We start from the raw sequence: 24,825 nt of genomic DNA, 5'->3' as shown, positions 1-24,825 counted from the left end.
AGTCATTTGGGACCCCCGACAAGGTTTAACATTTTTAAGAAAATCCAGTTGGGATCCCCGAGAAGGTTTAACATTTTTAAAAAAGACAGTTGGGGGCCCCGAGAAGGTTTAACATTATTAAGAAAATCCAGTTGGGATCCCCGAGAAGGTTTAACATATTTAAGAAAATCCAGTTGGGAGCCCCGAGAAGGTTTAACATTTTTAAGAAAATCCAGTTGGAGGCCCCGAGAAGGTTTAACATTAAAAAAAGTCATTTGGGGCCCTCGAGAAGGTTTAACATTTTTAAGAAAATCCAGTTGGGATCCCCGAGAAGGTTTAACATTTTTAAACTAGATAGTTGGGAGCCCCTAGAAGGTTTAACATTTTTATGAAAAGCCAGTTGGGAGCCCCGAGAAGGTTTAACATTAAAAAAAGTCATTTTTTGTGGCCCTCGAGAAGGTTTAACATTTTTAAGAAAATCCAGTTGGGATCCCCGAGAAGGTTTAACATTTTTAAAAAAGATAGTTGGGGGCCCCGAGAAGGTTTAACATTATTAAGAAAATCCAGTTGGGATCCCCGAGAAGGCTTAACATTTTTAAAAAAGACAGTTGGGGGCCCCGAGAAGGTTTAACATTATTAAGAAAATCCAGTTGGGATCCCCGAGAAGGTTTAACATATTTAAGAAAATCCAGTTGGGAGCCCCGAGAAGGTTTAACATTTTTAAGAAAATCCAGTTGGAGGCCCCGAGAAGGTTTAACATTAAAAAAAGTCATTTGGGGCCCTCGAGAAGGTTTAACATTTTTAAGAAAATCCATTTGGGATCCCCGAGAAGGTTTAACATTTTTAAAAAAGACAGTTGGGAGCCCCGAGAAGGTTTAACATTTACAAAAAAGACATTTGGGACCCCAGAGAAGGTTTAACATTTTTAAAAAAAGACAGGTGGAAGTCCCGACAAGGTTTCACATTAAAAAAAGTCATTTGGGGCCCCCGAGAAGATTTAACATTTTTAAGAAAATTCAGTTGGGAACCCCGAGAAGGTTTAACATTTTCAAAAAAGACATTTGAGACCCCAGAGAAGGTTTAACATTTTTAAAAAAGACAGTTGGGAGCCCCGAGAAGGTTTAACATTTTCAAAAAAGACATTTGGGACCCCAGAGAAGGTTTAACATTTTTAAACAAAGACAGGTGGAAGTCCCGACAAGGTTTCACATTAAAAAAAGTCATTTGGGGCCCCCGAGAAGATTTAACATTTTTAAGAAAATTCAGTTGGGAACCCCGAGAAGGTTTAACATTTTCAAAAAAGATATTTGAGACCCCAGAGAAAGTTTAACATTTTTAAAGTGACAGTTGGAAGTCCCTACAAGGTTTCACATTAAATAAATAATAGTTTAAAAAACTAAAAAAACACGCTTTTATTGCTAATCGAACTAAAAACTAGAAAATAATTTTTAATGACAGAGTTTAATATTACAGTAGTAGAAGATCAAACAATCAATCATAATAAATCACCTCAAATTAAAATTATAATAAAATTTAAGTTATTAACAGAATAATTCAATTCAGAGTAAAAAGCGTGGGGTGCATTTTACTGCGGTTCATAACTATCCTCTCATAGATAGTTGCCAATAGAATGATTGTAATATTTAAAATATCAAGCACCCCACGCTTTTTACTCTGAATTGAATTATTCTGTTAATAACTTAAATTTTATTATAATTTTAATTTGAGGTGATTTATTATGATTGATTGTTTGATCTTCTACTACTGTAATATTAAACTCTGTCATTAAAAATTATTTTCTAGTTTTTAGTTCGATTAGCAATAAAAGCGTGTTTTTTTAGTTTTTTAAACTATTATTTATTTTTCATTTTTTAGTCTGCGACAAATTCATAAATTGGGGAATTAATTACTTATTTAGATTTTTCTAGAAAGAACCACTCAGTCTGTGACTCAGTGGTCTCCGTATGATCGATCAACGGGAATTAGTTCGAAATCAATCGCCCTCACGGACCAACGGGACACAATTCATCATTGTGGTTAGTTTTACCCCCAATGGTTAATTTTCCTCCATGTTTGTATTTCTGAATCAAAATTTGTTATCTTTATTTAAGTTGGTGAGAATTCATGATTAGATATGTTTTAATTATAATTAATTCCTTCTTTACCGACTGTAAAACCAAAGCTATGCAGAAATTGTCCTTGAAACAGAAATAATCGGTATAGATCGGTATAATCGACACGGAGAGGTAACCGCCATTTTTGCACACGTTTAGTTAATTAAAAGTCCGTTCTTGTTTTTTTCATTTAATATCCGTTATTTGTATTTTAATCAAGACTAATTACAACGAAGAGTAAACCAGATACTACAGGCATGCGCAGATCGCGCGCTAGCTTTATCTCTTTTACTCCACTACACAGGATCCATAAAAGAATTTATAAATCCTGGCGCTCCTAATAAGGATAATGGGAAACTGTTATCAAATTATTGCATTGTCATCGATCCTTGAGACGTGTGCAAAGTTTCAAGATGATCAGACTTTTAGAAACCGATGAAAATTAAGCTCAAAGATTCCGTTACATACAACCCAAGCTAATAAAAGCGTGATAAAAAAGTCATTTGGGGCCCCCGAGAAGGTTTAACATTTTTAAGAAAATCCAGTTGGGAGCCCCGAGAAGGTTTAACATTTTATAAAAGACAGTTGAGAGCCCCGAGAAGGTTTAAAATTTTTAAGAAAATCCAGTTGGGAGCCCCGAGAAGGTATAACATTTTTAAAAAAGACAGTTGGGAGCCCCGAGAAGGTTTAACATTTTCAAAAAAGACATTTGGGACCCCAGAGAAGGTTTAACATTTTTAAAAAAAGACAGGTGGAAGTCCCGACAAGGCTTCACATTAAAAAAAGTCATTTGGGGCCCCCGAGAAGATTTAACATTTTTAAGAAAATTCAGTTGGGAGCCCCGAGAAGGTTTAAAATTTTCAAAAAAGACAGTTGGGACCCCAGAGAAGGTTTAACATTTTCAAAAAAGACATTTGGGACCCCAGAGAAGGTTTAACAGTTTTAAAAAATGACAGTTGGAAGTCTCGACAAGGTTTCACATTAAAAAAAGTCGTTTGGGGCCCCCGAGAAGGTTTAACATTTTTAAGAAAATCCAGTTGGGAGCCCCGAGAAGGTTTAACATTTTATAAAAGACAGTTGAGAGCCCCGAAAAGGTTTAAAATTTTTAAGAAAATCCAGTTGGGAGCCCCGAGAAGGTTTAACATTTTCAAAAAAGACAGTTGGGACCCCAGAGAAGGTTTAATATTTTTAAGAAAATCCAGTTGGGAGCCCCGAGAAAGTTTAATATTTTGAAAAAAGACAGTTGGGACCCCAGAGAAGGTTTAACACTTTTAAAAAAGACAGTTGGGGCCTCCGAAAAGGTTTAAAATTTTTAAGAAAATCCAGTTGGGAGCCCCGAGAAGGTTTAACATTTTCAAAAAAGACATTTGGGACCCTGTAGAAGGTTTAACATTTTTAAGAAGATCCAGTTGGGAGTCCCGAGAAGGGTTAACATTTTCAAAAATGACAGTTGGGAGCCTCGAGAAGGTTTAACATTTTTAAAAAAGACAGTTGGAAGCCCCGAGAAGGTTTAAAATTTTTAAGAAAATCCAGTTGGGAGCCTCGAGAAGGTTTAACATTTTCAAAAAAGACAGTTGGGACCCCAGAGAAGGTTTAATATTTTTAAGAAAATCCAGTTGGGAGCCCCGAGAAGGTTTAACATTTTCAAAAAACACAGTTGGGACCCCAGAGAAGGTTTAACACTTTTAAAAAAGACAGTTGGAAGTTCCGACAAGGTTTCACATTAAAAAAGTCATTTGGGGCCTCCGAAAAGGTTTAAAATTTTTAAGAAAATCCAGTTGGGAGCCCCGAGAAGGTTTAACATTTTCAAAAAAGCCATTTGGGGCCCCCGAGAAGGTTTAACATTTTTAAAATAAAACAGATGGGAGCCCCGAGAAGGTTTAACATTTTTAAAAAAGACAGTTGGGAACCCCGAGAAGGTTTAACATTTTTAAAAAAGACAGTTGAGAGCCCCGAGAAGGTTTAAAATTTTTAAGAAAATCCAGTTGGGAGCCCCGAGAAGGTTTAACATTTTCAAAAAAGACATTTGGGACCCCAGAGAAGGTTTAATATTTTTAAGAAAATCCAGTTGGGAGCCCCGAGAAGGTTTAACATTTTCAGAAAAGACAGTTGGGACCCCAGAGAAGGTTTAACATTTTTAAAAAAGACAGTTGGAAGCCCCGACAAGGTTTCACATTAAAAAAGTGATTTGGGGCCTCCGAAAAGGTTTGAAATTTTTAAGAAAATCCAGTTAGGAGCCCCGAGAAGGTTTAACATTTTCAAAAAAGACATTTGGGACCCCGAGAAGGTTTCACATTAAAAAAAGTCATTTGGGGTCCTCGAGAAGGTTTAACATTTTCAAAAAATACATTTAGGACCCCCGAGTAGGTTTAACATTAAAAAAAAAACAATTGGAAGCCCCGACAAGATTTCACATTAAAAAATGTCATTTGGGTTCCCCGAGAAGGTTTCATATTCTTAAAAAACACATTTGGGACACCCGTGAAGGTTTAACATTTTTAAAAAAGACATTTGGGACCCCTGAGAAAGTTTAACATTTTCAAAAAAGACATTTGGGAGCCTCGAGAAGGTTTAACATTTTTAAAATAAAACAGATGGGAGCCCCGAGAAGGTTTAACATTTTTAAAAAAGGCAGTTGGGAGCCCCGAGAAGGTTTCACATTAAAAAAAGTCATTTGAGGTCCTCGAGAAGGTTTAACATTTTCAAAAAAGACATTTAGGACCCCCGAGAAGGTTTAACATTTAAAAAAAAAACAATTGGAAGCCCCGACAAGGTTTCACATTAAAAAATGTTATTTGGGTTCCCCGAGAAGGTTTCATATTCTTAAAAAACACATTTGGGACACCCGTGAAGGTTTAACATTTTCAAAAAAGACATTTGGGACCCCTGAGAAAGTTTAACATTTTCAAAAAAGACATTTGGGAGCCTCGAGAAGGTTTAACATTTTCAAAAAAGACATTTGGGAGCCTCGAGAAGGTTTAACATTTTTAAAAAAGACGGTTGGAAGCCCCGACACATTAAAAAGTCATTTGGGCCCCCCGAGAAGGTTTAACATTTTTAAAAAAGTACTTTGGGACCCCCGAGAAGGTTCCACATTTTTAAAAGGGCAGTTGGGACCCCGAGAAGGTTTCATATTAAACATGTTTTAAGTTTCATCTTGTGAAAAAAGTGTACACATATTAAAACAAAAAGACAAAATGAAGGCCCACCCCCCCACCCGATCTCAATTCTGATGATTTTTGTTTTCGCCGTGAACCAAGGGGGCGGAGCTTAACTGCAAAACACTTATTTCTTTACAACAAATTAAAAACATGTTTTTGAATATCGTATTGTTCAACGAATATAATGTGTTTTAAGAAAAAAAGACAAAATATTAACCCCGCCCGCCCACCCCATTTTAATTGTGATGACTTTTTTTACTGCTTAGAACCTTTAAACACGTTTAAAATGGTAAATCTTTGTAAGGAAATGTGGATTTTGCAAGAAGGCTCCACCCCTAGGTCTTCTAACGAATAAAAACTTCATTACTATTTAGATCAGGCTTTAATTTTTTCTTTATATATGTACATATAGAATTCTTTGAATAACGCGATGTTCAAAAACATGTTTTACATGGTAATTTCTTGTAGAAAAATAATAAGGATTTTGCAGTTAAGCTCCACTTTCTTGGCTAACGACGAATAAAAAAAATCATCACAATTGAGATAGGGTGGGTGGGCGGGGCTTATATTTTGCCTTTTTTCTTAATATAAGTAGTCGTCTTTTCAGAACAAGAAACTTGTTTAAAATGGTAATTAATTTCTTGTAGACACATATGGATCTTGCAATTAAGCCCCGCCTCTCGATCCGACAACGAATGAAAAATTCACAATTGACTTAATTTTTTCTTGATATACATAGTATTATTTGAACAAGACGATACGATACATTATTTAATTTCTCGTAAAGAAATAAGGATTTTGTAGTTAAGTTCCGCCTTCTTGGCTCACGACGAATAAAAAAATCATCACAATGGAGATAGGGTGGGTGGGCGGGGCTCATATTTTGCCCTTTTTTAAATATACATAGCCATTTTCTGACAACAAGAAACTTAAGGAGATGGTTAAAATGGTACATTTTTGCAAGGAAATATGGATTTTGTGTTTATGGGGCGGAGTCTAATTGCAACACTTATTAAAACAAAAAGATCAAAGTAGAAGCCCGCCCACCCGCCCTATCTCAATTGTAATGATTTTTTTTATTCGCCGGAAACCAAGAGGGCGGATTTTAACTGCAAAATACTTGTTTCGTTGCAAGAAATTTAAAACATGTTTGTGATTATCGTGTTCTTCAAAGAATACTATGTGTTTTAAGAAAAAAAAAGGCAAAATATTAACCCCGCCCACCCACCCCATCTCGATTGTGATGACTTTGTAGACGCTGTAGACATTATTCAGTTATTCCCTTTCATTATTTTATGTTAAAAATAATTATATAATATAATCAAAAATCTTAATATGGATGATTAAAGATAAAACTTTTCGCTAGGGAATTCGAATTTTTGAGGTTAGCAGAATCAATCATCTCCTTGAAGCTTCGGCAGCCATCTTGCCGCGACGTGCTTTCAACCACCAACTAGAGTCTCTGCCACCCGGGCGTTGTCCGCCCCATCCCGCTCCCCCATTCCAGCCCGCATTCGCCCCCGCAGGTGTAAATTATCGGCTTAAGGGATTATTAATCGTCGTCCGGCGACGCCTGCTTTGTCCGCGCGTATGAAATGCATCATCATTTTTCTTGTTTTGTGCCGGCACGAGTGGCGCTGGAAAAAGTCGCTTTTGTGCCTTTTTAAGGCCGTAATCCCTTTATTAGTCTGATACGAAAATCGATAGCGGCCGCGTTCTACGTGCTCCAAGAATTTACCATTGGAATCATTACGAACGATGGAGCAAGCTTAACCGAGATTCCGACGATTCTTTAATGCAAAGATGGGCTTTTGTTCACGGGAGGGTTTTTTCCCTTTGAACCGTCGTGACGTCATCGCGATGCTAAAAGGGTGCACGAGATAAATCGTCTCCCTCGTACGTATTATTGTACCTTTACGAAGAGGATTGTGTTGGTAAAATGTTTAGAAAAATAATGAGGTCGGGCGTCTCGTGAAAGATATGCATGTGAAGGGATTATTACTTTCAACGGTGGATCTGGATACCCTTTGATTTATTTATAAGAACGAGCTTATTCCTCCGTCTACGTTATATCCCGACACGAACTCCAGGAACTATAATCTTTATTCCGTTACCAATTTAGAGACAGTTCTGCATTGGAATCTCAACTCGGATTAATTTAACTAAACTTTCCGAAGACAAGTTTTACATTAGTACGGATACAGCGTCTACAACGAGTCGAAATTTTCCAAAGATCCGCAGTTTAACTCGTCCCTTTTGTGCACTTTGTTTTCAGGGACGCCGAACCGCGTGCGTCGCGGCGAGCGCGAGAGCGCCCGAGGGGCCGTCTTCACCAGCCAAACCAGCACCGTCACCGAAGCCGCCAGCGACGACATCGACGACCTGGACGGCGAACTCCCCCGGGTCACACAGTAAGCGAATCGTCCGATTACCTCCACCTCATACAAACGCATAACCCAATCTATGTGCTTGCAGACTAACGGAGGCACACAAGAACGCCATCAGGGCCATCCGCAAGATCAAGTACTTCGTGGCTAGGCGGAAGTTCCAGCAAGCCAGGAAGCCCTACGACGTGAGGGACGTGATCGAGCAGTACAGCCAGGGTCATCTGAACATGATGGTGCGGATCAAGGTGGGTGTTCAGCCCCGTAGCTACGGGGGGGGCAAGAGGGGGCTGAGCCCCCCCTAGCAGTTGTGGTTGCCCCCCCTGGAAGACTTATACATTATAAATTTCAAATTAGTAATAAAATTTCAATATAATGCCGATTGGCGAAGCATATTAACTGGCCCCATCCGCCCCACCTTTATTTTCTTACAGGGTATATTATTTGGCAATATCACCCTACCGTTGATGTTGACCGTATAAAAAAATGAACATGTCACATTTTATTCCATAGCCTACTATGTACTTGAGAAAAGTCAAAAATATTATATGGATTTTCTAAAAATTGAGCTTTTATTGAAATGGACAAAAAATCGACAAAAAATTCTGAGATGTAGATCTCGATGAGCTTAATCAAAAAACATAAGGTCTTGATGGTCCCAGACCAAGATTTTTCAAAAATTCGATTCCAAATTCGACATTTCAAAATTTCTCAAAAATTACATTTCTTTTGGCGGCTCTGGAAAAATTGTACGAATTTTCGAAAAAATAAAACCAAAAAAAAAACATTTGGAGATCGAAATCAATAAAAAGATCCCTTCTGCTAGTTTTCGAAAATGCGTGGGAAAAGTCAAAATTTTTTTATAGATTTTCAAAAATTGAGTTTTGTTGAAATTGGCTGAAAATCTACAAAAAATTCTGAGATGTAGATCTCGACGAGTTTAGTCAAAAAACATAAGGTCTTGCTGCTATTCGGTTTCCAAGTCGACTTTTTAAAATTTCTCAAAAATTATACTCCTATTTCTTTTGACGATTCTAGAAAAAATTTACAAATTTTCGATCAAATAAAACCAAAAACAACATCTGAAGATTGAAATAAATAAAAGAATGACTTTTGGTAATTTTTGGAAATGCTTAAGAAAAGTCAAAATTTATTTAGTTTTCAAAAATTGAGCTTTTGTTAGAGTTGACAAAAAATTCTGAAATATAGATCTCGATGAGCTTAATCGAAAAACATGTTCATGCTCCCGGAGCAAAATTTACGAAATATTGGGTTTCTACCTAAAATTTCTAAAAAATCTCAAAAGTGACTTAAAAAAAAGTTATTTCTTTATGCGATTGTGGAAAAATTCGACGAAATATCAAAAAAATAAAACCAAAAATAACATCTGTAGATCGAAATCAATAAAGAGATCCCTTTTGCTAATTTTCGAAGATGCTTGGGAAAAGTCAAAAAGTGTATATGGATTTTCAAAAATTGAGCTTTTGTTGAAATTAACAAAAAATCAACAAAAAATTCCGAGATGTAGATCTCGATGAGCTTAATCCAAAAACATAAGGTCTTGATGGTCCCAGACCAAGATTTTCGAAAAATTCGGTTTCAAAGTCGTCATTTCAAAATTTCTCAAAAATTACATTTCTTTTGGCGGCTTTGGAAAAATTGTACAAATTTTCGAGAAAATAAAACCAAAACAACATTTGGAGATCGAAATCGATAAAGAGATCCCTTTTGCTAATTTTCGAAAACGGTTGGGAAAAGTCAAAAACATTTTATGGATTTTCAAAAATTTAGCTTTTGTTGAAGTTGACTAAAAATCCACAAAAAAATCTGAAATGTTGATCTCGACGAGCTCAATCAAAAAACACAAGGTCTAGATGGTCCCAGATCAAGATTTTCGAAACATTCGGTTTCAAAGTTCAAAAATTACATTTCGTTTGGCGATTACTGAAAAATTTTACGACTTTTCAACCAAATAAAACCAAAAACAACATCTGGAGATCGAAATCAATAAAGGAATCCCTTTCGGTAATTTTTGAAAATGCCTGGGAAAAGTAAAAAATTTTATATGGGTTTTCAAAAATTGAACTTTCGTAAAAGTTGACAAAAAATTCTGAAATATAGATTTGGACGAACTTAAAAAAACATGACAGGTTCATGGTTCCGGATCAAAATTTTCGAAATACTCGGTTTCGAGCTCGAATTTTCAAAATTTCTCAAAAATTACCATATTTCTTTTGGCGATTATGGAAAAATTGTACGCATTTTCGAAAAAACAACCCAAAACAACATCTGGAGATCGAAATCAATAAAGGAATCCCTTTTGGTAATCTCGAACGTGCTTGAAAAAAGTCAAAAATTTGATACAGGTTCTCAAAAATTGCCATATTTCTTCCGTCGATTCTGGAAAAAATGTAAGAATTTTCAAAAAAATTGAATCCAAAACGATTTCTGGAAATCGAGATGAACAAAGGAATCTCTTTTGGTGATTTTTGAAAATGCTTGGGAAAAGCCAAAAATTTTATATGGGTTTTCAAAAATTGAACTTTCGTAAAAGTTGACAAAAAATTCTGAAATATAGATTTCGACGAGCTTAAAAAAACATGACAGGTTCAAGGTTCCGGATTAAAATTTTCGAAATACTCGGTTTCGAGCTGAAATTTTCAAAATTTCTCAAAAATTACCACATTTCTTTTGGCGATTATGGAAAAATTGTACGAATTTTCGAAAAAACAACCAAAAACAACACCTGGAGATCGAAATCAATAAAGGAATCCCTTTTGGTAATTTCGAACGTGCTTGAAAAAAATCAAAAATTTGATACAGGTTCTCAAAAATTGCCATTTTTCTTCCGTCGATTCTGCAAAAAATGTAAGAATTTTCAAAAAAATTGAATCCAAAACGATTTTTGGAAGAAATCGAGATGAATGGTAATTTTCGAAAATGCTTGGGAAAAGTCAAAAATTTTATATGGGTTTCCAAAAATGGAGCTTTTGTTAAAGTTGACAAAAAATTCTGAAATACACATCTCGACGAGTCTAAAAAAACATGAGGAGTTCATGGTTCCGTACCAAAATTTTCGAAATATTTGGTTTCGAAGTCGGATTTTTAAAATATGTACTAAACATGCAAAAAAATAAACTCAAACAAATTGGATGTTACCTATATGGCCACTACACAAATTTTTGGATGCAGTACAGCTGTTTGTGAATCTACATTCTCTGTTTTAACTAGCATTTTAACCAAGTATCGTACTAATTTTTTGGACTTCCACAGGTTTTTACGAAAATTTAGCGTAAAAAATCGACGTTTCCAATTATTTTAATGTTTTTTCAAATATAAAAACTCAGAAAAAATAAAATAGTTATCTAAGTTTTCTAGCTACGGGGCTGTGGGTGTTATCGCTGGTTGGCTGTCGGGACAATAATGGATAATGGGATCAGGAAAGTGACGGATTTCGTGGGCTGCATGCGATGTTGCATGTCGGGGTTGAAACGAAAAGGGGTTGTTTGTCTTCGGGGGGGAATAACTAGTTGACATCTACGTTAAATTTAAATTATGCAAAGTAATGGAGTAATTGAGCGGGGTTTACAAAGGAAATGGGAAGGCAGGTGCATAATTTATTCAGTTCGGTTAAACTCTGTCAAAGTACTGGGAGATGTAGTGACAGATTTCTCGCACATTATAGCTAGATAAGCGTCTCTATGACCATTGCGTGTTTACAAAGCTGTTTGTGAATTCCCATTGTAAATTAACTCTGTTCCAGGAGTTGCAGAGGCGGCTGGACCAGACGCTCGGGAAGCCGGGGAGTTATCTGGCAGGGATCGACAGGGTGGGCAACGTAAAGCCGATGACCGTCGGAGCCAGATTGTACAGGGTAGAGCAACAGGTAACCCGGTGGTTTGACAAGTCGAGTGAATAATGACGTTGTGTGGATTTCCAGTTGGGAACAATGGACAAGAAGTTGGACGCCTTAACCCACATCCTCAATACGTTGGCACAAAAAAACCAAGCATCCTTAAGATCGATAGAGGACGACGTCTGAGTGTTCCTGCGTTACGTACAAAATATCGGGTGCAGAAGCAATAATTTTTCGAGTTTTGCAGTCGCTACATATCCCAACAGGAATTTTCTCGGTTAGGTTAGCTTGGTAAGACGGAATTGGCAATGTACATAGTAACTATATAAGATTTAGTCAATATTACAACTAATCATGGTATTATGGGGCACACTGTAAAAGGACTAAGAATAATAATTAATGTAACATATATTTTTAGTCACTTTTAGATTATTTCCATATCTATATCTAGATCGTGCCTATTTAGATTTATACAAGTATTGTTAGGGCGGGCGCGCGCGGTTGGAGCGCGCATCGAGGTTAGACTCGCCAGCCATTGGCTCGTCGTCACGTGACACCTTCGCCCGCGCGCGCTCCTTAGCTTAGGGGTTTGTGAGGCCAGACCCTTTTCCCGTATAGGTGGAAACTGTCGACAATCTACTTTTCTGACTCGTACCGAGTTGTGTAAATCGAACGAACTCTAGCCTAATACAATATCAAATAAAAAGAACAAGACGTAGTTCACAATCCAGAAGCTTCGACAGAATTGGACTTTCTCGTGAGTTATACAAGGGTCCAATACAAGGAGAATTTTCTCGTAGAACTCTCTAGAGTAAGCCTTAATAAAACATTCAAGATTTTTTTAAAAACGCCTCGGCCACGCGGGAATTGGAAGCGTGCCACCGGAAACAACGAATGTACTTCCCGTCGAGGCCGATCGGTCTTTTGTAAATAGGAAATCTCTCAGAACTTATTTAAAGAGTGCCTCTGCATCTGTGATTTGCACATCTTACTATTCACTGTATTATAACGACCGAATTAAGTCAACGTTTGGACCAAAGATGAGCAAAATTTGGCGTTTCGGTGGGCGGACGATCTTGACCTGTTCGGACCGGCCGGAGTTGAGACGAGGAGTTTCACGTTTGCCAACTGAAACTTTTCCAATTCGTACAACACAAACGCATTCATAGAGAACCGCCGAAACACGGCCAAGCCGGCGCTAAACTCCCGACGTGACTAGTCACTCATAACCCGTATATTTTTACTCCAATGACACGGTGACACGCGTCAATCGAAAATGATTTTGGCGCCAAGTGCGCTTCACGCTGACACACTGAGGGAGTTTAGGGCCGCTGGACCTCCGTTTAACCAATAGTCCTAAGGATATTCTAAATTTATGAAACGTTAATATCTCGAAATCTTCCTGTCTGGAGGTCGGGTGATCCCATTTGCCGGCCGGGATAATGGATGTCGTTAGCCCGTCCCTCGAACGGAATCGCTCGTCCTTGATCTACAAAAGTGCCCTAAGAGTCTTTGCATTTCAATCATACCGTAGTTGCCTCTATTATTCCCTTGATATTTTAGTAGTTTATCCGGAAGAAACTGTGTATAAAGTAAATGGAACCGTCTCTCCCGTTTTGTTAAGTTTTGGTAAGATATGCTTTCGAAGATAAACTAATAGCAGCTGTATGGTGATGGCGACGTTGTTTGTTGAACCTCGCCGTTTCCTGTGTAATAATAATTTTGTGATAGATTTTAAGCACGTTTTTGACTTAAATCACTCTGTTGTATTTTATTGTAAATATTTTTATTGATAGTTACTAGTATGCTCACAAAGTTCGTGATCAATAAATTTTAAAGATAAAGCGTCTATTGAATGTACGTTTTAACAAGATTCCATAATGATTGTCATTGTAATTTAGACCTTCTTGACGCAATATTATTATTATAGCAATTTAAAGCTTTTACTTGATCTGTAATTAAGAGATGATATTGTAAGGAATAAATCATTTCCACGTCCGCTGCGTTTCCATGAAAACCACCTTATTAACAACAAGTTTATTCGGGAATTACGCTTAAGATTAATTAAATTAACAACAAAATTACAGTACAGACGTACGACTAGATTAAATGTAAATGTACCCTTAGTTTACAGTTACAGATTAGCACCACCCACAAAGTTCTCTTTGGTCACAACTGCACATTCCCCATCTCACTCGAATGTCGCGATAGGGAGTCCACATCACGCTCCGCCCCTTCTTCCTCCGCCCCTTTCTCCCCTTCGTGCAGCTCCCGCACATTCCCGGGCAGATAATCCTTCCAACTCCTGAACAAATACCGGGTGAACTTCCTCAGCTGTCTGAACTTACAATAAGTCGCGCCTTCGGCCGACTCCAACTGCTGCGTCTGGATCAAAAACCCCTTCTCCTTGAACGTCTGTTCCAACTTCTCTCGCTGGAGCGACTTCCGCGACTTTCGCTTCTTGTGTCTCGAGTGCAACTCCGGGGTGGGTGGAATTTCCGGAGTCAGCAGAAAATCCTGGTTGGGTTTCGACCCAGTGAAGTCCACGGGTGCCACTGGGTAAATCTTCTCCCCGCTTGCTTGCAGGAACGCCCCCGTACTACTCCCTTGACTGTTATTAACCTGCTGCTGCAGCGTCTCCCTCGGGAAAAACTCGTACCCTCTCATACTTTTATCGCCCGTGCCGCTGTAGTACCGAAAATTCCCCCCCGAATCCACCGACAGCATCTTCTTCTCCTGCAAACTCGGCTTCGCACCCCCCGTGAATTTAAACTTACAAATACTGACTTCCGTGGCAGGGTTGGTGTTATTCTCAGTGGGAATAGGAGGAATGAAGATCGCGGAACGCTTGCGCTTCGTCGGGGTCTTGTCCGACGACGAAGACGCGTTCCGTTTTGTCTTTTGCTCAGGCTGCGAGTGCTCAGTCTCTTCGCTCTGCTCAGGCTTCTTTCGTGTCTTGGGGACGATCTTCCTGAGCTCTTGCGACTCGGGTTCTGGGGGCGGCGGACGCGGGCTGTGACTCGGCAAGGTGTAACTATTGTTAGCCGCCATCCTTTGGTAGTACATGAGGTGCTGCTGCAAAGCCATGGGGTGGATGAACACTCCGGCGTTAGGCCAGTACACGTAGCCCCCAGGAGCCTCCGGAGTAGGACTCGGGGTGCTTAAAGAGTCCGAAAATCGGGCTTCGGCTTTAGCCGGCGATGGCGTCTCGTGCACGAACTCCACATCATCGTCACTAGGCGGCTCCGACTTAATCTCCGAAGTGTACGTGTTATCATTTTTCTTCAGCAAGCGAATCTTGAGGTGGTTGAGATCGCGGATACACAAATTAAGAGGCTCGTTTTGGTCGTGCTCTGTCTTTTTGCTCTCTTGAGTCAGTCTTTTCTCCAGAAGGCTGCTGATAATACGATTCTGGACATCACTCTTCCCGGAATCCTCCTTCGAGTCGCTCGATTTCTTCTCCTTCTCGATGTAGCTCTTCGGATTGGGCGTGCCCGGAAAAATCGTACCATAGTTCTTGTAAATCAAGTGACAAATATCGGCTTTTTTGGGCTTGCGGCCTCTGCGCGGCTTAGAGTTGTCGAGAGTCATCTCCCCCATGTAGGGGAGGTCTTGGAATTTAACCACTCGGTTGGGAGTGGGTTGGGTGGGGGGTTTAACCGGGAACGACGCCACGGGAGGGTCAAGGGCGAGCTTCTTCTGCAGATCCGTGATTCTTTGCAGCCAGTTCTTGATGGATTCGTTGGGGTTTTGCTCAGGGATGGTGGGGATGATGGGTGGGCCTTCGAAGTCCTCTTCGTTGGTTTCGGACGAGCCAGGGGAGGACACTTCCACTTTCTCGATGTCATCGTCGAGGTTGATGCCTTCGAATTTGGTCACCTGAAACCTGGGGGTGGTTTAGTAAGGGTTGAGTGCGGGTGGGGGGCTCACTTTTCGTCTGATGGTTGGGCTGAGGGCTTCGGCGAAGGCGAATCTCGGCTGTCGCTGAAGGTCATTTCCGCTGGGTTTTCCGACTGGGCCTCTACTTCTTCGCATTGCATCGTAACCCCCTCTGCAATGAAGAAGCAATGTTAATAGGAAATTTACACGGTATTAGTCATCGACGAAACAACTATGGAAGTTAAATTTCGAAAATGAAAAATGAGAAATGATAGGTGATTCCGAAAAAACGACAAGAAAATTATTTAGTTAAATTTCGATAAACATCAAAAATGGGTCGAAATTCGCATGGTCGAAATTTTCATTTTTGAAAAAGTTGTCTCAAAATTCCCAAAAAATTCAGGAGGGTAGATCTCGACGTGCTAATTCCAAAAATATAACGTGTTTATGGTCATTTTGAAAAATTCAGTACGAAATTCGAATAATTATTAATGTAAATTAGTGTAAATATGCCATTTTTTGTCCAATAAAATGAGTGATTTTTTTTAAATGCGACTGGACCACTTAAACTTGTAAAATTTTCGTCTCATTAAAATGTAACAAGCCTATGAAATTCAAAAACGGAGCTGGGTGGAGTTAATTTTACCTTTTTGTCTAGATTTCACTAGATATCAATAGAAACCACACTTTTTGTCCAATAAAATTAGTGACCCGATATAAAACCGGGTGGGTGGGCGGGGCACTTTGATATTTTTATAAGCATAGATTGGGCCACTAGACAACTTTCGAAAGTTTTTTTAATTAGTTTCGACCAATTGCCAAAATAGATTTCAACTTTCGTCTTCCAATAAATAAAATAAGCCAATGAAATGCAGACGCAGGTAGGTGGGATTAATTTTACCTTTTAGTCTATTTTGCTATTGTTTGTCAATATAAATTCCACTTTTCGTCCCACAGCCAATAAAATTTTGATTTAATTTAAAAATTAATTTTGAAATCTTGCAGATGTTTTCAATTTATGGTAAGTGTAATAATTTTTTAATGAAAATATGTTCGCTTATCCCCTCCAAAAAATTGATGACGTCATCCAAAAATTTTGCCGGATAACTATTAGCTAAAATATGCAATATAATGATCAGTCTATACTTATGATTTATCACTGCATTCAAATTTTTTAGATTTGCTTAAACAGGGTGATTCAAAAAAATTAATGACTGAATTGTTAAAAAATAAACATCCAATCAGATTCAGGAATTTAACTCGTTACTATGGAAACTTGCAATTTAACACCTCTTAAATTTAACGAGTTTTTACAAGTTTAATACGGGCAAAATCAGTCTTATCTTAGCAAGTGCTAGCCCCGCCCACCCTCCCCCCATTTTCTCAGAGGATGTGTCATTTGCCAAAATCAGTCTTATCTTACCAAGGTACTAGCCCCGCCCACCCGCCCTCTATTTTCTCAGAGGATGTCATTTGCCAAAATAAGAATTATCCTAGTAAGTACTATCTTAGAAAATAAAGGACGGGTGGGTGGGGCTAGTACTTGATAATATATGTCTTATTTTGCCAAAGGACATATCCTTTGAGAAATTAGAGGGCGGGTGGGCAGGGCTAGTACTATAAGACTGATTTTAGCAAATGACATATCTTCTGAGAAAACAGGGGGCGGGTGGGCGGGCCTAGTACTTGGTAAGATAAGACTGATTTTGGCAAATGACATATCTTCTGAGATAACCGGGGGCGGGTGGGCGGGGCTAGCTCTTGGTGAGATAAGACTGATTTTGGCAAATGACATGCTGTCTAAGAAAACAGAGGGTGGGTGGGCGGGCCTAGTACTTTTTCAGATAAAACTGAATTTGCCCCTATTAATTTTGTAAAAACTTGTGAAATTTAAAAGTGTTAAATTGCAAATTTCCATAGTAACGTGTTAAATTCCTAAATCTACCCGAAATGTGTAAAACATCATGAGTTTTTACTTGTGATGTATCATTGTATTCAATTTTTGAATTTTTTTAAGCGTAGATTGGACCACTTGACAAACTAAAATAAAATTTTCATCCCAGAGCAAATAAAATAAGCCCAAGAGACAAAGCCGAAAATGATTTCTGGGACCGAAGTCTACAAGAAAATATTTTCAACTAATTTTCGGAAATATGTAGTTGAAAAATGGTTGAAAATGTCAAAAGTGGCAAAATCAGTCTTATTTTCTCAGAGGGCATGTCATTTGCCAAAATCAGTCTTATCTTATCAAATACTAACCCCGCCCACCCACCCTCTATTTTTTTAGGGGGTATGTCATGTGCCAAAATCAGTCTTATCTTAGCAAGTACTAACCCCGCCCACCCCCACTCTTCTCATTCTAACAACTAATTTTATTTCTTCTCAGTATAAAGATCATTCATTTTATTTGGATCAATCACTGATAAGGAGGCCGGGTGGGTGGGCGGGGCTAATTATGTTCTTCTGTCGAGTAGGAGTGAAAACTAATAATACAATCTAGGATGTGAAAAAGCAAAAAAGCTCTAATCGTAACTTTTTTTGTTATACTATTTGGTATAAAATTTACTGCTTATTTTACCTTTTTGTCTACATTCCACTCTGTATCAATGTAAATGCCACTTTTTGTCCAATAAAATGAGTGATTAGAACGAAAACCGGGTGTGTGGGCGGGGCCGCTTTGAATTTTTAAGCATAGATTGGGGCACAAGGCAACCTTTGAAGTTTTTTTAATTAGATTCGACCATTTGCCAATTAGAATTCAACTTTCATCTTCCAATAAATAAAATAAGCCAATGAAATGCAGACGCAGGTGGGTGGGATTAATTTTACCTTTGAGTCTAATTTACTATACTTTGTCAATATAAAATCCACTTTTCGTCTCACAGCCAATAAAATGAGTGACTAATTTCATTGGTTAATTAAAGACGAATCTCATCTCGGCAAACATGACATTCTAGAACAGGTCACCGTGAAATTTTAATTTTTGATTTTGCATTTTATGGAATTTACAGAAAATTCTAAGAACTTGAAAAATATAATTAAAAATTCACCGAAAACGTCCAGATTTAAGCAAAAAGACTTTCAAAAGAGAAATAAAAACCTAATAAAAGTTATAGATTCAGGGGCTGTGTTATGTGCCAAAATCAGTCTTATCTTATCAACTATTAGCCCCGCCCACCCACCCTCTATTTTGTTAGAGGGTATGTTATTTGCCAAAATCAGTCTTATCTTATCAAATACTAGCCTGCCCCCCCACCCGCCCTCTATTTTCTTAGCGGCTATGTAATGTGCCAAAATTAGTCTTATCTTATCAACTACTAATTAAAAAACACGAAAAAACGAAGAATTGTGATATCAAAAAATTGTAAAAACGAAGAAGGAAAAACAAATATTCTATTCTTGGAGGGTATGTCACTTGCCAAAATCAGTCTTATCTTAGCAAATAGTAACCCCGCCCACCCACCCTCTATTTTCTTAGAAGATTTATCATTTGCCAAAATCAGTCTTATCTTAGCAAATACTAGCCCGTTATTTTCTTAGAGGGTATGTCATTTGCCAAAATCAGTCTTATCTTATCTAATGCTAGCCCGCCCCCCCACCCGCCCTCTATTTTCTTAGCGACTATGTGATGTGCCAAAATCAGTCTTATCTTATCAAAAACGGAAGTGGGTGGAGTTAGTTTTATCTTTTTCTCTAGATTCCATTAGTTACACAAAATATAGAAATACACTTGTTGTCCAATAAAATTGATCAGAAAGAAAACCGGGTGGGTGGGCGGGGCCGCTTTAAATTTTTTTAAAAGTAGATTATACCTATTGACAAAATAAAATTCAATCTTCATCTAATAAAAAAAAACAATGAAATTCAAAAGCAGAGGTGGCTGGGGTTAGTTTTACCTTTTTGTCTACATTCACTGTGTATCAATGTAAATACCACTTTTTGTCCAATAAAATGACTGATTAGAACGAAAACCGGGTGGGTGGGCGGAGCCACTTTGAATTTTTATAGGCATAGATTGGGCCACTAAACAACCTTTCAAGTTTTTTTAATTCGATTCGACCATTTGCCAATTAGAATTCAACTTTCATCTCCCAATAAATAAAATAAGCCAATGGAATGCAGACGCAGGTGGGTGGGATTAATTTTACCTTTTAGTCTATTTTACTATTGTTTGTCAATATAAAATCCACTTTTCGTCTCATAGCCAATAAAATGAGTGATTAATTTCATTGGTTCTTAATTAAAGACGAATCTCATCTCGGCAAACATGACATTCTAGACAGGCAACCCTGAAATTTTAATTTTTGATTTTTGCATTTTATGGAATTTACAGAAAATTTTAATATTCTAAGAACTTGAAAAATATAGTTAAAAATCCACCGAAAACGTCCAGATTTAAGCAAAAAGACTTTCAAAAGAGAAATAAATACCTAATAGAAGTTATAGGTTTTACCTCCATCCTTATTTTTGTATTAATAATAATAATAATAATAAATTCAGAATACTTGACCTGACTTGACCTAACGTGACCTGAGTTGTCCTGTTTTTTTTATCTACAAAATTTTTATACCGAGCTATTTTCACGAAACTGTATAACCTGCTATATTTCAATTAGTAGCTATTTTGGAAAAACGGTAGGAATTTTCAAAGAAACAGCCGAAAATGACTTCTGGATCTCGAAATCTACAAGAAAATGTTTTCAACTAATTTTCGGAAATAGTTGAAAAATGGTCGAAAGTGTCAAAAATGTCAAAATCAGTCTTATCTTATCAAATACTAGCCCCGCCCACCCACCCGCCCTCTATTTTCTGATGGACTATGTGATATGCCAAAATCAGTTTTATCTTATCAAATACTAGTTTTACTAAAATCGTAAAACTGTAACATGGGAAAATTGAGAAATGGAAAAATGAAAAAATACAGAATTCGAGAATTTGGAGAAACGAAAAATTGAAAATCGAGGAATTAAAAAACCGAAAAAGTGAAGAATAAAATACCGAAAAATCTCAATGCTGGAAACATCGAAAAATTGAGAAACCGAAACTTGAAAAATCTAAAATTTGAAAATCGAAAAACCTGCAAAAACGAATAATTGAAAAACTGAAAAATTCAAAAATCGAGAAATTGAAAAGGTGAAAAATCGAGGTCGAAAAATCGAAAAATCAAAAACCTTAAAAATGAAAAAATTGAAAAACTAAAAATTGCGGAATTGAGAAGTTGAGAAATCAACTAATGGAAAATTTAGTAACGTCAAAAATTGAAAAATCGGAAAACTGAAAAATTGTAAAACTCAAACATTGGAAAATTGAGAAATCGAAAAATGAAAAGACATAGAAATCGAAAATTTGGAGAATCGAAAAATTGATAACTGAAAAATTGAAAACGAAAAATTCAAGAATAAAAATCTGAAAAATCTCAATTCTGGACATATCGAAAAATTGAGAAGCCAAAAGTTGAAAAATCGAAAATTTGAAAATCGCAAAACTTGAAAAGTCATGTCATCTGCCAAAATCAGTCTTATCTTACCAAGTACTAGCCCCACCCACCCACCCATTTTTTCTCAGAGGATGTCATTTACCAAAACAATACATGTTATAAGTACTAGCCTCGCCCTTTATTTCCTCAGAGGGTAGTACTTGCCAGTACTTGCTAAGATAAGTCTTATTTTGGCAAATAACATATCCTCTGAGAAAACAGGGGCGGGTGGGCGGGGCTAGTGCTTGCTCAGATAAGACTGATTTTGGCAAATCACATATCCTCTGAGAAAATAGAGGGCGGGTGGGCGGGGCTAGAACTTGTTAAGATAAGGCTGATTTTGGCAAATGCCCTCTGAGAAAATAGAGAGGAGGTAAAAAAAGTTAAATATAGATTATTCTACTCAGTTTTAAATTTTTTCTAAAAATTCTGAATGTCTAGGGTGAAAATTCGACACGAATTCACACACCACAAGTACAACAGTATCTTATTTATCTTAGCAAGTACTAGCCCTTCCACCCACCCTTTACTTTCTTAGAGGGTATGTCTTTTTCCAAAATCAGTCTTTTCTCATCAAGTACTGGCCCCACCCACCCACCCTCTCTTTTTTTAGAAGATATGTGATTTGCCAAAATCAGTCTTATCTTAACAAGTGCTAGCCCCGCCCACCCGCCCTCTCTTTTCTCAGAGGATATGTGATGTGCCAAAATCAGTCTTATCTTATCAAATACTACTTGAAAAATATAATTAAACTGATTATAATTTCACCGAAAACGTCCAGATTTAAGCCAAAAAAAGAGAAATAAATAAAAGTTATAAATTCAGAATATTTAAACTTAGGGTCAACACAATAAAACAAAAATTCAAAATTTTGGAGAAAAGTCGTTTTGAATAAGAAATTAAAATCCTGAGATCAGATCAGTTTTGGTAAAAAATAAGAACCAAATACATAAAACGGAAAATATCAAGTCAGGTCTGGCTAATTCCAAATATATAGCGTGTTTTTGATCAACAAATATTTTCGTTTTTTATTTGTGTTTTTTTTGTTAGGTTGACAACATATTTAAAATTTTATGATGCCATACCCAATGTCATATTCAAATTTTGGTTCTTAGGCGCGCTCCTGTCAAAATTGACAACTATGAACTGACATGGTAACATTGCTGCCAACCAAAAATTTTCTTCAATCATTAATAGTCACCCTCAACCGACATTTACAAGGTGATTTTAACGCAGTTTTTCTATTTTCGACTTTCTGGTATTTTTAAGTTATAATTAAACTGTTTGGATTGACAATTAAATTACATAATTACTACCAATTAGTGTCTGGCAGTCCTCGAATAGTGAATAACAACACTGACAAATTTCGTAATAATAATAATAAAAAAAACAAACTAGATTTAGTTGTGGTTTTACAAGTGCAATTGGCAATCTTGTTTAATAAAATCACGTCGTCGGCACATTTTGACACTTAAATATGTTGTCACGTTGTTATCAAAACACGTTTGTGTAATTAAATTTACCGCCAAAACATAGCGACGCTGTAATTTGACATTTATAGCCCAGACATGCCACATTTTTTGACCATACTGTAACTGTATTTTTAGTTCATAACACAATTCATGTTACGGATGCATAACGAAATGACATACGATTACGCAACATAACCTAACATAAATATCATTCCCCCACTTCGTAACTTTGTTCAAAAAACCCAAGAAACAACAATATAATAATAACATTTGCATTATTTAATACTAAGTTGCATTCAGCCGGAACGAAATTAGTGTTTCAATGCCACAAATAAACAATCTTGTCGTGTGAACCAATTCGCGACACGAGTCTTGTTTTTCGCCGCTTTCTAATCATACGACATAAAAAAAATTGAAAACTTTTCAAGAAACAAAATTAGAACACGTAAGACCTTCAAATCCTCGAAATAAAAAAGCTCATTTTAAATCCGACGCTTACACCAAGTGCCACCAAATTCCCTATTTATTTGTCAGTCTGACGTAACGGCAACTCTTTCTGGAACGCAAACTGGAAGGACCCGAGTTTCCAACCTCGTGCGTAAAATGCGGCTTTATGAATTAGGGCGAACGGTTACCTGGGATGGCGCACGTACGTGTAACATAATAGCCGTCGGAAAAGCTCGCGGTTACATAAAGCCGTGTTTTCGCGAAAGTAGCCATCGTTATCACGATTAGCAGCAACGGTCCCGGAAGGGCGGCCTGCGGCGCTGCGACGCCGCGGTCCGGAAGCGTCCATTTCCGCACTGCACTACTTACTCTGATTCATCCTGCTGCACTTGCACCGATCAGTCCGTCATCCCGCGATCCACCGCACACGCAAAATTTTTCGCGGAGCTCCGCTCTGTTATTATTTATTGTGAGGATTTGAGCGTTGACGGCGCGCGAAGACGCTTGTCCGTAGAAGGCGCGCGGCGTCGGCTATTTTCGGCGTCCGGACGCCCTCTCTCCTCTTAGGTATATTCTGAATTTGGCCGTCGTGTAATACGAGATTGAACCATATTTGGTACTCCGCGTTCCCGGAGTTATTATTAACCCGTTCTTATGTTCCTCCGCTCATTTCCGCCGCTTTTCGGGATTAGCGTTTTTTCTCGGGTTTGTTGTCAATTAGACTTCATCGGTATTTTTAAACGGGGCGCTAAAAATACGCGCTCGCGGCGAACAACCCCGCCGGAGGCCCTATTGCTCAACCCTTAGGTAATCGGGTCGGCGAGGAGCGTCGGTTCGGCGTTGCGTCACACTGTTTGTTTATTAATTGGCGGGATGAATCAACGCGCTGAATGAGTGCGGACTTGCCTGAATTCCGTCGGTTGTATCCATGGCACTAATTAGTGTATCACCTCATGTCCACTCACTTTTTCCACGAAAAACTCACACGCGACGCGCGAACTTTCGAAAGCGGGTTCGGCCTGGAAGGAAGAGGCGGATGCCGAGGGGTTTGGCGAAAATGTGCGAAATCGGACGCCGAAACTGGCCGCTCCGCAGAAAACGTCTCCTTTCTGTTGCAAGGCTCAATTTACTGCATTAATCACGTAAATACTTTGAGAATGTGTAGGTTTTCATTCAGGGCGGGCGAGCGGCACAGGGGAACTGCGCCAGGTTGAGCGAGATGGCGGAAAGCCAATAGAAAGCGTGCAGCGGCCCACGTGATAGTGCGGGTTTTTCTAGATTTTTTAATGGAGTTGTCGGGTTGGAATGACATGGTTTGGGACAGATTACATTTTATTGAAATTATAACGACATTGAAAACTACGCAGCGATTAAGTTAATCGATTCATAATTTATCCAAAATTCGCAAACGTAAATTTTTTATTGCTGGCTAAAGTGAGGGCTGTATGGAATTAAATCAGGTCAAGTCACGTCAAATTATGTCAGGTCAAGTCAGTCCAAGTCAAATATTTTTTAATTCTTCAAGTTATTTACAACTTACTACTTTTTAAGTAATATGAAGCAAATTTACAATTATTTCATTATTAAACAGCAAAAAGAGTTCTCTGTCTTCATTTTCGAAATTTAGAAACCATGCTTCCAAATTTTGAAAGCAGTTTTTTACGAAAACCTTTTTGACCTTTTTGACCTGTCCTGTTCTGTTTTTTTTATCTACAAAATTTTTATACCGAGCTATTTTCACGAAACTGTAAAAATTGCTATATATTTCAATTAGTAGCGATATTGGAAAAACGGTAGGAATTTTCGAAGAAACAAAGCCGAAAATGACTTCTGGATATCGAAATTTACAAGAAAATGTCTTCAACTAATATTAGGAATTTTAAATCCAGAAGTTCTTGAAAAAGTGAATACCAAAAAATTGTAACATTGTAAAGTTAAAAATTGAAAAATCCAAAGATTTGAATTGAAAACTGCAAAATTGTAAAACAACAAATTTTCATAAAACTGGAATTTTGATTTCGAATTCCCCAGATTTTGCTCGATTTTGATTTTTCATTT

The 24,825-nt window shown here is 37.7% G+C and overlaps 2 protein-coding genes across 8 annotated transcripts in view; one reads left to right on the top strand and one right to left on the bottom strand.

Annotated features, from left to right (window-relative positions):
- LOC135140999 (potassium voltage-gated channel subfamily KQT member 1-like) overlaps window positions 1-13,492 on the top strand; it is a 96,580-nt gene extending 83,088 nt beyond the window's left edge. For all 6 annotated transcript variants that reach the window (XM_064071778.1, XM_064071779.1, XM_064071776.1 and 3 more), the window contains 4 exons: window positions 7,530-7,665; window positions 7,730-7,886; window positions 11,402-11,524; window positions 11,579-13,492. In XM_064071778.1, the coding sequence (XP_063927848.1) occupies window positions 7,530-7,665; window positions 7,730-7,886; window positions 11,402-11,524; window positions 11,579-11,680 (518 nt within the window). In that variant the 3' untranslated portion in view covers window positions 11,681-13,492. The remainder of the gene's footprint in view (window positions 1-7,529; window positions 7,666-7,729; window positions 7,887-11,401; window positions 11,525-11,578) is intronic.
- A 24-nt stretch (window positions 13,493-13,516) lies between these two features.
- On the bottom strand, window positions 13,517-23,904 carry LOC135140852 (uncharacterized). 2 transcript variants are annotated; one of them, XM_064071566.1, is made up of 3 exons: window positions 23,674-23,904; window positions 15,425-15,545; window positions 13,517-15,380 (listed from the first exon to the last, which is right to left on the bottom strand). In XM_064071566.1, the coding sequence occupies exons 2-3, from the start codon at window positions 15,532-15,534 to the stop codon at window positions 13,664-13,666; spliced, it is 1,827 nt and encodes a 608-aa protein (XP_063927636.1). In that variant the 5' UTR covers window positions 15,535-15,545; window positions 23,674-23,904; the 3' UTR covers window positions 13,517-13,663. The 2 variants fall into 2 exon arrangements, with proteins under 2 accessions (XP_063927636.1, XP_063927635.1); XM_064071565.1 differs by lacking the exon at window positions 23,674-23,904 and adding an exon at window positions 23,137-23,261.
- Window positions 23,905-24,825: the final 921 nt, after the last annotated feature.

This window comes from Zophobas morio, unplaced genomic scaffold (genome assembly GCF_036711695.1).
Source record: "Zophobas morio isolate AGI-343-1 ecotype UQ-CSIRO unplaced genomic scaffold, CSIRO_AGI_Zmor_V1 ptg000041l, whole genome shotgun sequence".
Taxonomy (NCBI): Eukaryota; Metazoa; Arthropoda; class Insecta; order Coleoptera; family Tenebrionidae; genus Zophobas; species Zophobas morio.
Note: the sequence above shows the minus strand (reverse complement) of the source record. Positions and strands in the feature narration are given on the sequence as shown.

Coding starts and splice junctions, on each gene's coding strand:
- LOC135140852 (XM_064071565.1), bottom strand. Junction 15,381..15,424: donor GCCCAACCATCAGACGAAAA/GTGAGCCCCCCA, acceptor AACCACCCCCAG/GTTTCAGGTGACCAAATTCG.